General features: G+C 33.8%; 1 protein-coding gene and 1 pseudogene across 2 annotated transcripts; both read right to left on the reverse strand.

The window, feature by feature from the left end:
- Positions 1-3,201: 3,201 nt before the first annotated feature.
- LOC115978940 lies at positions 3,202-4,710 on the reverse strand (annotated as a pseudogene). Its single transcript, XR_004088897.1, has one exon. The product of XR_004088897.1 is annotated as a stemmadenine O-acetyltransferase-like (transcript).
- Positions 4,711-10,378: 5,668 nt separating this feature from the next.
- On the reverse strand, positions 10,379-11,698 carry LOC115981097 (stemmadenine O-acetyltransferase-like). The gene has a single exon (XM_031103283.1). The coding sequence runs from the start codon at positions 11,684-11,686 to the stop codon at positions 10,379-10,381; it is 1,308 nt and encodes a 435-aa protein (XP_030959143.1). The 5' UTR covers positions 11,687-11,698.
- Between the last annotated feature and the right edge of the window lie 994 nt (positions 11,699-12,692).

Raw genomic sequence — 12,692 nt, forward strand, 5'->3', positions numbered from 1 at the left:
TTTGTCCTTGTTACTAACAAAGTACTGATTTGTTCTACACATGTATTGTACTATGTTGTTGTGGCCTCTTCTGATTATTCACAGATGGCTCCTTCATCCCCAAAGAAGAAAACACCTGCAAAGAAAGCAAATAAAAGAATGAAAATGGACCCTAACCTGTTCAGGTCTGTTTCCCACTTTGAGAGATACAAGAACTTCTTCTTAAAGGCAAGAATTATTCAAGAAAGGTTTGTGGATTTGAGAGGCACTTTTATCTCTAGCTGTTTTGAAGGAAGTGGATGGGAAAAACTTCTATGTGATCTCCCAGTTTTGTGCGAACCCCTGATTAGGGAGTTTTATTCTAATGTAGTGATAAGGGAGGATGATCTAAGCTGCTGGGTTAGAGGTAAAGAGTTTACTTTGGATGCACATGACATTGATGATGTGCTAGGTCTTGAAGGATTAGAAGATCAAGAGTTTGTCAATTACAAAGATATGATTTTGTCTATTGAAACTGTACAACAGAGGATAGGTGGACAGAGAGAAGGGAAATGTCTGAATACCAGAGCTTTTCTAGTGGACATGAGGTGCCTCACTATAATCATTATGTTTAACCTATATCCCATAAAGAAGTTGACTACAATCAACAGTGCAAGAGCAGTTTTTCTGATGGACCTCAAAGAAAAGACTTTCATTGACATCAGTTCCCACATATATGACACTATTGTGGATGAGACTAGAACCACTTCTAGACCAAAACTGATCTTCCCTAGTCTGCTCATGAGGATCTTTAGAAAGAAGGGTGTTCCAATCCCTCGAGACATCAGTCCCATGACCACACCTTCTGCAATTAACAAGCTAACCTTCAAAAGGATAAGTGTTCGGCTTCCAGGTGAAGAAGATGAAGGTGATGAAGGAGAGGGTGTCCCAATGGAGACTGAGGCAGAGGCAGCAGGGTATGCATCAACCTCAACACCCAAGAGGAGTGGCAAAAGGACTAGAGCATCAACTTCTTCAGATACACCTTCAGATGCATTTCAAGTCATTCTGGAACGACTTGATGGAATCAGAGGGGTCCAGACCGAGCACTCTGAGAGGATGGCAGCCATGCAGGACCAGATTGATATTTTGTCTGCAAAACTTGACAGCTTCACCACCCAGCATAGACAGTGACCCTTTGGCCATTTCGGTAAAAAAGGGGGAGACATATAAGTTTCTGTTTTGTTGATGAGAAGCAGAAAAGAAGCTCTTAAGGGGGAGTAATATGTTGAGGGGGAGCAGTCAAAATCAGACATTGTTTATCTGTGTTTATATTTTTATGGGTTTGATACACTGTGGTTTTGGTGTATTTTTGTTTCTAACTCATAACTTATAAACTTGGTTTACTCTTTTTATATATATTGTTGATGTTATTCAGTATATTTTGTATTTTGTACCCATGTTGCTTATGTAAGCTTTTGGGGTTATGTTTTATGCATATTTATAGGCTTTATGGTTTGTACCATGCTTTATGCAGCCTTTTATGCTTTGTTAAATCAGTACTTCTATTTAAATGTATTGCATTTTCTTTTAAGTACTGTCACTCTTGTGCCCTTGTAGGATTGTTCCTAGATGCATATATTTAGTGTATTATGCATTGGTTGAGTGTTAGGCATACAAGTAACTTGCTTTGTTCTTGTTAACTTGTATGTTCAAGTGTTCATTCCAAGTGTGAATGAACACTGTGATCACTACCTTGTGGTGATTACTTGGTTGATCAAGCCATGATTTGATACCTCACTTCATCTTTGCTTGATCACCTTAAGCCTGTTTCATATGCATTTCATACTTTTCTGCATACAATGATCATGGTGTATTGTTGTGTTTCAGGAGTTTCATGTTCTTATGATTCAAGTGCTTCACAGTTTCTAGAGTTAGGTGTGAGTAAGTTTTACTTAACTGTTCCCAACTCACATGTTAAGTTTAGAGTCTGTTTTAGGGTTTTGTCATGAAATAGTCAAAGGGGGAGATTGTAAGGTTGAATTTAATCAACCATCTTATTGGCTTTATTCCGTGCCAAATTTGCTTGTATTTTAGCATTTAGTAACCCTGTATTTAGGTGGGTTTGTTGTAAGGGTAGTGAGTGAGATAGAGTGTTGATTGCTCAAGAGTGTGCAAGAAAACAGAGACTCGCGACTGCAAGCCGCCAGATGCAGCACACGTGCCAAGCATGCCAGAAGGTGAACAGTCATGCTAGCTGGAGCACTACAGGACAAAACAGGACAATTGGCCATACAGTTATCTCGCGACTGGGTCTCGCAACTCAGTCAAGTTGCGAGGCCAAGCCGCTAGCCACCCCTGTTTTGAAAAACCTGACGTTTCACATTCTCCTCTCACCCCAGTATAAATACCTCTTATACCCACAAATAAAAGAGAGCTTCCAGAGAGAATTTTGAGAGAGAAACCCTAGAGTAAAACAAGATCGATTCACTTACAATCTATACATTAGAGTCTCTTCAAATTCCTCAACTCTCTTCTTCTTCATTGTCAAACCCTTGAGAGGCATTTTACCAAAACCTTGTTCTCACCATATTCATCACTGTGAGAAGGCTGTTTGGTGTTCTGGGAAGCAGTTAGGAAGGAACCAATCTACATTGGTTGATGCTACGGTCTAGTAGCGGAATCCGGGAAGTTAGAAAAGAAAAAGGTTCGGTGCAACCTCGTTGGAGCAAGAAGCTTGGAGGGTTTAGGTGCACTGGGTAGATTAGGCTTGGACGGTCTATTGCTGTTCATGTATCCCAACTACATTTTCTAGTGGATTGTTTACTGCTTGGAGGGCGGCGGAGAGGTTTTACGTCGAGGGCTTCAGTTTCCTCTTCGATAACACATCGCGTGTTGTCTTTGTATTTGTATCTTCCTTCCCTTTTATCTTTGCTTTTTATTATCTGCTGTGGGTTGTGATTTTAATTTGGATTAGATAGTTTTTCCAATTCTATATTATAGCTTTTGTTCATTTTCCGCACACTAGTTGTTTGACATAAAGCTTGAATTGGTTAATTTGTAATTTGGGGGTCTAAACGTTCAAGGGTGTTTATACACATATTTGAACTTTCACTTCGCTCCTAAGAATGATTTCTTGCTTCTACTTGTAAACTATACTTAATTATATAATTGATCAACAAGTTTGATTTCATCTCAAATACAAATTCATATCTTATTACACCCTGCCTAGAAATCATAAAAAGAGAGAGGAAGCATTTGTACATTAGAACCACACTTTGGGGAAAAATAAATTTCCAAACAAATCGTCACATTTGGTACGGACTATAGCCACACTAGATATACAATTATCAAGATAGGTTATGTATTAAAAATATGTGAATGGTCATATAAATCACCCTTTAATAGATTGGAGTGAAGTATCATCCTTCAAACAATTTGGAGCCAAATTCTATCCTTTTAGTATCGAGTTGGTGTAGCAAAGGCAAGTAACTCTTCATCACCTTCAAAGGTAGCCATGTCGGCCTCTTTTAAATTAACCCATGCTTCTATTCCATTACCCGATGCGGTATTCATGAAAACAACTAAATTTTTGAAGGTCAGGCTGCAAGAACCAATCCACAAAGGCTTTCCCCACCCAAAATTAGTTTCATATAGAGGAAACCTGCACAGACTAGTAAAGCTAAATGAAAGCACATCTCCTTTTGTAATTTTTTCAGCACGCTCTTTCATAAAATTCAAGTGCCCATTGCCTTCCTGTAGTTTTTTCACATACTCCCCATCTATTGTCTTAATCGCATCTCTCATTTGGTTCACGAGGCCATGACACTCCCCTTTCGAGTCCATGCAAGGTGTGGCTATGGAAAATCGGCTAATATTTCCGAAGTAACATTCTGACAATGGAGGGTCCATTCTTGTGCGTAGATTGACTGCATGAAGCACTGTGTACAACCTCTCTGGGTCCAGTTTCCCTTGAGTGGTAGCGGCCACAAATCGGCTCCATATGAAAGCCGATAAGGCCTCAATACGTGTGGGGCACCTTTTGCACTCCACGCTCGCATTGTCAATGTATTTAGCTTTAAGAGCTGCAATCATGGAGGCGTTGAACACAAACCTCTTTGTCACAATCTTGTCCATGATTCCAGTGCTTGGTTTAAACCCAGAAATGTTTCTAGGAGGAAAGAGGGTAGCCAAATCAAATCGTGGACAGATTGTATTGCTAACACCACGAGCTGTAGCAGCCCAACTATTAAGAAACATCGCTAGAGATAATGCATCAGCAACCTTGTGGGAAATGCAAACTCCAATAGCTATTCCACCACAGTCAAAAACATTGACTTGAATTGCCAAAACTAACTCTCCTACATTATCTAGCTCATATGGGAGTAGTTTATTGAGTTGGGCTGGTTCAGGTTGCTGAATAACTTGGGAAATTTGGCACTTGGCTTGGGCTTCAAAATAGTGGACACCCTCATCGTTACAGTTTATAAAGGAGTTGTCTTTAACCCTACCGGCTAGTGGGTAAAAGTTTGTCAAGGTTTCAGACACGGATTTCTTGAGCCTGTTCAATCTGTTGGCATTGATGGAATTGTTATCACTTGGGTAAAAAAGGATCATAGGCATGAAAACTGGTGTGGCAATTTGGTCAAGAAATGGAGATTACGAAGATGGTGTGGTGTTGGGGACAATGGTTTAATGGTATCACTCTCTACCACTACAACTTTCATCTTTGCTCTAGTAAGTAGAAGAAGGTTATTCAGTCACGGCTATTGCTGCCAATTCCACATGCCAATCCCATTTTATAACCAATGAGTTGCTTTACTTTTCTGCAATCGTGCAAGTTGATCATGATGCTATGACCAAAAAATGAAAGTTGGTGAAGAATATTGAACCTCTATCTAGAAAACGAAATCCAATCATGTGAAGTCTACGGGCGGTGAACCACGGTGATCATAATCATAACTCAAAAACCACGCTAAGATTTCATTCGTTTTACCAATTCAAAAGTTGAGCAGCGGACGCGGTTTTAGTCAGGAAATATTGCGCTAAATATATAATAAAATAAAACGAGATTTGACGAGAAAATGTGGGTTTCAATAATACATGCACTTGAGAGCATTATCATTTTTTCTAAAAGTGAGGACAGAAATGCGATAGGGTTGGTCCACAAAACAAAGGAATAGGTTAGGTATATATTCAGGTGCAACTAGGCCACTAGCTACAGCACTTTGCACAGTGTCTTCGGGAATACTTGGAACGAGTTATATTTTTCTCGTGCGCTTACATGACCGGCCCAAGGCCTAGGCAACTTAGGCCTAGGCGTAAGGCCCCACCACAAAATTTTTTTGCCCTTTACAATAAAAGGCTCATATCATTGTAAAAGAATCAAAATTTTATAAAAAATATGAATTTTTTTCAAATTATTGTGCACTTTTTATTATTAGAGATGTTAGGGATATTACAAATTTTATTATAGATTTACAAACTAACATGTTACTAATCACAACAAGGTATTTTAAATATTCATTAATTACATTATTGAAGCTCATCCTTCACTATTATTGTCACATTATATTGTGAACATTTTGTAGTACCTTTAGTATTTTCCTTTTTTATTTCTAACAAGGCTTTAATTTTTTTTTTTTTTTTTTTTTTTGCAAATGTGCTAGATCATCAATGATGATTAATCTCCCCTAATAATTTGAAACTTTAATATTAGTAAACTAATCTAGTACAAAGCCACACATCAATTAATATCATAGATTATAAATGTAATTAACTATATATCATTATATATACAGGATAAATTAATTTTCTTTTAAAAAAAATTCTTTTTATTAAATTAATTTTTCAACTATGATATTCAATTCTCTATATGAAATTAACCTTAATTTTAGTTAGTATTATTCATTAATTTATGTATTTAATACATCAAATTAACCTCAATTTAATTAATATTAAATAATTATATTTAATTTATATTTATATATAAAAGGCCCCATATATATATTCGCCTTAGGCCCCAAATTAGGTTGGGACGGCCCTGTGCGCTTAGGTATCAAATAGTTTTTCATAACTTATCTACCATATATATGATACAAAAAAAATTAGATTTTGGTAGCTTTTATGGTGACAAAAATCTAAAAGATAGTTTAGTTTTTAAGAAGTAAGTTTTGTTAATTTTACTTTTGTAAAAAAAAAAAAAAATTAAGACAAAAATAAAAAAGCTAAAAGCTATTTTTTTTTTTTTTAATAAGCTTTTTGGGTATTTTTTTAGAATTAAAAAAATACATTATATTTAAAAGAAAAATTAAAAATTGTAAATAAGTTATAATTAATCCAAGCTCACCTCTACGACAGGCTGAGGTTAGCAAATTAAAACAAGACTCCGATGACATACAACAAGCCATTATCATGTGCGTTTGAGAATGAGTAAAAAGTAAAAATAAAACGAAAGAATAAGACATGGTCGTTGCTACATACTATAATATCTTTTATAAAATATTGATCACATGTTAAATTTTAAAATTATTTTGACATATGGTGGGTTGAAACTTTTTTTTTTTTAATTTGAGAAAACATAGGGGTTGAAACTTAAAAGGGCCAAAAAAAGGTTTTCTTTACACCAAATGAATTAAATGTTTCCACCGCCAAAAATTATTAGAGTCATAGAATACATTTTTGTTTTTGCTTGAAGAATTTATATTTTATTCACACGTTTGTTTACCTTTATATTATAAATTAGGTTCATGTTAACGAATGTCTTTAAAACAATTATTAATTAATTATTTTAGAAAAATTTTAATATCATTTTCATTAGAAATATAAAAAGTCGTTAAAATAATTAATAACTTTTTCTCTTTTCTTATAAAAAGCTTCTAAAAATATTTCCTAAACTAATATTCTTAAAGTATTCATTAAATTTTCTTTATTAATTATTAACCAAATGTGTCACAGTCTCCGTCCTACCAAATACCTACTAAGTTGACATAATATATATAAGACCTATTAAGTTTAATTATCAAAGTCTGCTAATTATTAAGCTTATCTATTGCCTTCAGCTTGATGTTTGCATGATATATACTGTAGTTTTGATTATCTATTTTCTTTTATTAATAATCTATCCAAGAAGGTTACAATACAACGTATCTTACGTTTGAAAATACCAAATTCCTCTGAAAAAATAAGTGAGAAATAGTGAGAACTTAAACCAGTGGGTTGAGTGCCAACTGTGTGAAATTTTGGTTTTGAGATTTATGTGATATCTAGAAAGTCAGCACATCGATTCACCTCCCCTTAAAGTGTGCCCCGCTTTCAGTTTCATAGCCTAATAAGCTAACACAAGTACTGTATATATATTTGTCGAATTTCTGGATTTGATTGAGCAATAGTCACCGCAAGACTTACAAGCTAGTTACAACTTATGAGTACAGAGATCTAGTCAACAACGCCTTAGATATCTTTATAGATTTTTAGGATAAGTGCAAAGATGCCGTCTTATCTGTATTGAGAAATTGATGCAGTGATGAACAAGGAAACGTCCGTATCAGATATAGACATATAGTACAATTAGTGATGACTTTGATCACTTCAAACAATTCGAGAAGGATGCAGGTTGACTAATAATTAAAGAAGAGGAGCGATAATAGTACTCGCACCAATACTAGTATAATAGAAAAATATCACATTCTATTAAGACCAAAAATATATAGAAGTTAAATAACTGTGTAAATTTACACTCACACTATTCGTTTTGTATTTAATTTTTTATTTTTTCTTTTAGTGTCTTCAAAATGAATGAAGAGATGAGTAGATAATAGTTGTAATGTATGAAAAAAGAAAAATAATTTAAAAAAATTAAGAAAAATTAATATTTTAATAAAATATAGTGTAAAATAGATACTTTTATGTAGAGTAGACTGTTTTGAAAAGTAAATGTGTAAAATAGAAAAAATAAGATTATATATTAAAATAAACATAAATTTTTTATAAGCAAATAAGAATGCTCTAACACTAAAAATTTCTTGGGAATTAATGGATCCTGTATTGTGGCGGCGGCGAGACACTTATATAGGCGTAGCATATAGATGTCCAAACACAGGATACCCACAGGGAGGGGTAAAAAAAAAAACATTAACCTTTTTTTTCGTCTTTTGTTTTTTTTTGATCGAAACTAAATAACAAATTGAAATATTTTATATGTTATCAACTATTTGACTAAACAAAAATATATTTCTACCAAACAAATAGATACATACTTTTATCACAAAAAAAGAAAAAAGAAAAAAAAGCACTAGGTACCTACTTTTGCATTAGTTGCATTGCATTTAAATATAGTTGTATCAGATAGGAGCTTAAAACTTTGAACGAGAATTTTCTTTTCCTCACAAAAATTTAATAGAAATTTGACTAATGGCAACCTAGCATACATTTTTTTTTTTTTTTTAATGAAAGTTAGGTATCTTTATTTAAATTACATGGCATAAAGTGTGAGGACTAAAACCTTTAATTGTTTTCCTTTGAGTATTTGAGATAATTATTAAAATAATTATGTGTTCATTATAATTTTATATGTTCAATGAGATTGTGATTCTATTTTTTTTTTTCAAAAAAATTAGTCTTGTACTTTCTTTTAAAATTTAAATACTTTTAGAAAATAATTATATGTATAAATATATAATTTTTAATTGCTATTTAAAGTGTTAATTATAAGCTTAACTAATTTCCCATTTCATATGTATACTATTTTTTTTTTTTAAATTAAAAAATTAATGCACATGTTTAAGATCTTTATATATATAGAGTAATAAGTTTAGTGGGCGAGGGGACCCTGACCATTATGTGGTTCCTCCAACGCAAGTTTGTTACATAATCGTATAAACCCATCAGAAAGAACAAGAAACTTCAAGAATAACATGTAGTGGTCGGTCATTAAGTTTAAATGTTAATCTTCAATGCATAAATCTTAGATACAATACTTTTTATACAATATATTAGGTTTTTTAATCAAATTTAAACACACAATTGCATTGAATTTAGTATTCTCGAAAAAGTTAACATTTTTATACTTCATTGATTAATGTAAGTATATGTTTGAATTTAATTGGACAACCTTTAAATTTGATTGGAAAGTTTAATATATTGCTTCTAAGACATTGTATCTAAATTATACTCTTTTTCAATTTCACAAAATGACTCTACACTCTTCTGCTTGCTAATTGCTCCAAGTTGCATCACTTAAAATGTTGATTGTTCAAGCTTGCAATACCTCAATTTTACATAATTTTTCTTCTTTTTTTGTTGATCTTTTGATATGTCAAGTATGAAATGTATAAAGATTCTTAGTTCCAAGTTCCAATCTTAGCATTCTATTTTATACTCTACTAATCATAATATATTAATACTTTTTTTTTTTTTTTTTTTTTACGTTTATTATAAAGTAGTCAAAATTTTAAAAATAAAAATCAAATACATTTTAAATGATAAATTGTAATTGATGAAGTATAAAATGGAATATGTATCTTCTTAAAAATAAATAAATAAATAAAAAGAAAAAATGGTGGAACACTTTTAAGTGGGATCAATTATTTCTATCAATCATCCCATTGCTAGTCAATGACTGAGAGGAAAAGGATAGACAATGTCCATGAAATCCTAACTTCCCTGTTTGGAAGACCCACTTTTGGATTATTTTTAAGCTAGTCATTTTATTGGACTTATCCGAGCTAGTGCTCAAAGTTAGAAAAAATGACAATAAATTGTGAGTATATATCGCTTCATGCAGTAATCTTTTAGAGCCTATAGTAAGTCGATTCTGCTCATTCATGTTCAATTCACATGAGACAGCTGGGCTGCGCCCACAATATGGAGAGTATGTATGATTACATGCACCTGTCATCTCTACTGACAAAAACGCATAACGAGTATATAACCCAGATTTTGAAGTTCAATAAGTCTAATTTCCGAAGGGCTTATTAATCAAAATTAGAATTCTTTTCATACTCAGTTTATTTTATGGACTACCCTTTTTCTTTTTCTTTTTTAACTGAATAAAAAAAAGGGGTCATTGTGTGGTTTCATTGACTCCATCCCAAATAATGGCAATGAGTAATAATTTAAAAGCTGATCTGCTTGTTAAACAATTGTTGTTTATATTTAAGAAAATAACAACAGCAAAATTAATTACAAAGAAAAATCTTACAATTGTTTGTCCTAAATTTAGATTATGAACAAACTTATTTAAGACCGAAGCCAAAAGATTCAAAGCAATAAATAAATAACTTTTAAGCTCTCTTACAACGACTCCCAAATAAAACAACTAGTGAACTAAAGACCATATAGGATTCACTCTGAATAGTTAGTCCATAAGATTATAACACAATTTGATATCTTATAAGATCGTCTCGCGAGATAATTACTATTATAACACTGTAGTTTTCACATTTGGGGTCGATGAAACATACGTGAGGAATTCCTCATCCCTTTCAAATTTAGCCATGTCTTTTTCTTTCAAGTTTACCCATGCCTCAATTCCATTTCCGGAGTTAGTGTCAAAGAAAGTAACAAGATTCTTGAACGTCAACCTAGCCGAGCCAACCCAGACCGGCTTCCCCCACCCAAAATCAGCCTCATATATAGGGAACCTGCACAAGCTGGTGAAGCTGAAGGGTACTACCTCTCCCTTTGAGATGCTTGCAGCGCGCTCTTTCATGAAATTCAGATGACCCTCACTTTCTTGAAGTTTCTTCACGTAATCCACGTTCACGTCCCTTATTGAATTCCTCACTTGGTTAACAATGTCAGAGCACCTATTATCTGCATCCATGGATGGCACTGAGATTGCTATTCGGCTTATGTTCCCAAAATAGTTATTAGGAAGAGGAGGGTCAAGCCTAGTACGTAGGTTGATAGCATGGAGAACTGTGTAGATCTTATTTGGGTCTGATTTAGGTTGAGTAGAAGCCATGAAGCGGCTCCATATGAAAGCTGATAAGGCTTCAATGCGAGTAGGCCGTGTTGCATGTTCGATGCTTGTGTTGTCAGTGTATTTGGCTCTAAGAGCTGCTATGGCAGAGGCATCGAAGACAAACCTCTTTGCCACAATGTTTTCCTTCACAATCCCGGTCCTTGGTTCGAAGCCAGTCAAAGCTTTCGGAGGAAAAAGCTTGGCTGAATCGAGTCGAGGGCTAGCTATATCGCTATCGCCGCGAGCAATAGCAGCCCAAGTGTTGAGAAACACGAAGAATGACAAGCCGTCCGCAACTTTGTGAGATATGCCAAGACCAACGGCAATCCCTCCACAGCTGAACAAAGTGACTTGGACGATTGCAGGTAATTCGTTCCCATCGTCTAGTGCACATGGTAGAAATTTATTGAGCTCAGCAGGGATTGGATCCTCAAGAAATTCATGGAGCTGGCAATCAACGTTGGCTTCCACATAGTACACACCCTCATCATTGCAGTCAATATAAAGATTGCTCTTAACCCGTCCTGCTAGTGGATAGAATCGGGTTAAGGCATCGGACAAGGATTTCTTAATCCGATTACTTTGCTCTGATGAGTTAGTCAGATTAGTGCAATCTTCCTTAGGGTAGAAGAGAACCAAGGGCATGAAAACTGGGGGTGATATTTGATCAAGAAAGGAAAGCTTGTAATGGCGAAGATGGTGTGGAGTTGGAGAAGAAGGTTTGATGGTCTCGTTGTGAATAACTTCAATGTGAACCTTCATTTTCTGTGTAGAGTGATTTTTAACATGCAGATAGATGTTGACAAATATGATGGAAATATAGCTAGGGCCTAGGGAGTTATATAGATGTGATGACCGAACAGAAGTCAAAGAATACGGTGATACAGGATTTGCATATTTGGATCGCACATTGACAATAGTATAGTGTGAAAAAGTGTTGAATTTTGTGTGTGACAGCTGGCATTCTTTTTTGACCAAGAAAAGCTATTGTTTCACACTCCCACTATACATATTGCCGTTGAGTAATTGGTCTCCACACCGCATAGAGTGGGATTGTTTTTCGGTAGTGCGAGACAATGAAGGCCGTGTACCTAGCTAGCTAAATGCGTTATACACACGAAAACTGGCTTTAAAAATAAGTAAGCATAGCTTAAAATGATAAGTTATGATTGGTGGATAAAAATGTAATAATAGTAGTAAGTTTATATTCTATTAATGACATCACATTTCAATATAATATAAATAAAATTTATCTCCAAACTAGTTCGAGAAAAATCATTTAAACTTCTCTTAAATTTATTTTTTTATTGAATGTGAATGTTGAATATCTAATTGTCTGATTGCATTTTCTTTGTGTTCTTAACAGACATATCAAATTTTGTCCAAATCGGATATTATTTACTATTCGATCTATAAACTTATTTTTCATGCATAAATTTAGACAAATTTTTTTTGAAATTTAAACATTTAATTGATGATACAACTCTTTCTCAAATAATAATAATAATAATATAGTTATTAATGTTTAATCTTTTTGAAATTTTGCTAGTATGAAGGATATAATAAGAACATGCAATCTAATAATTAGATTTTCATAATTCACATCTAATGAAAAGATATAAGAAGTGTTTGAAGAGTGTTTTTCCAAAACAGTTTGGAGAGAAATATTTTCTTCATAATATTAAGGAAAAATTTTATCTCCAAATTGGTTAGAAGGAAAATTCCCCCAACCCATTTTGTGGCAATTGATAAAAATCATAAACCATAT

The sequence above is a fragment of the Quercus lobata genome, chromosome 3 (assembly GCF_001633185.2).
Source record: "Quercus lobata isolate SW786 chromosome 3, ValleyOak3.0 Primary Assembly, whole genome shotgun sequence".
Lineage (NCBI taxonomy): Eukaryota > Viridiplantae > Streptophyta > Magnoliopsida > Fagales > Fagaceae > Quercus > Quercus lobata.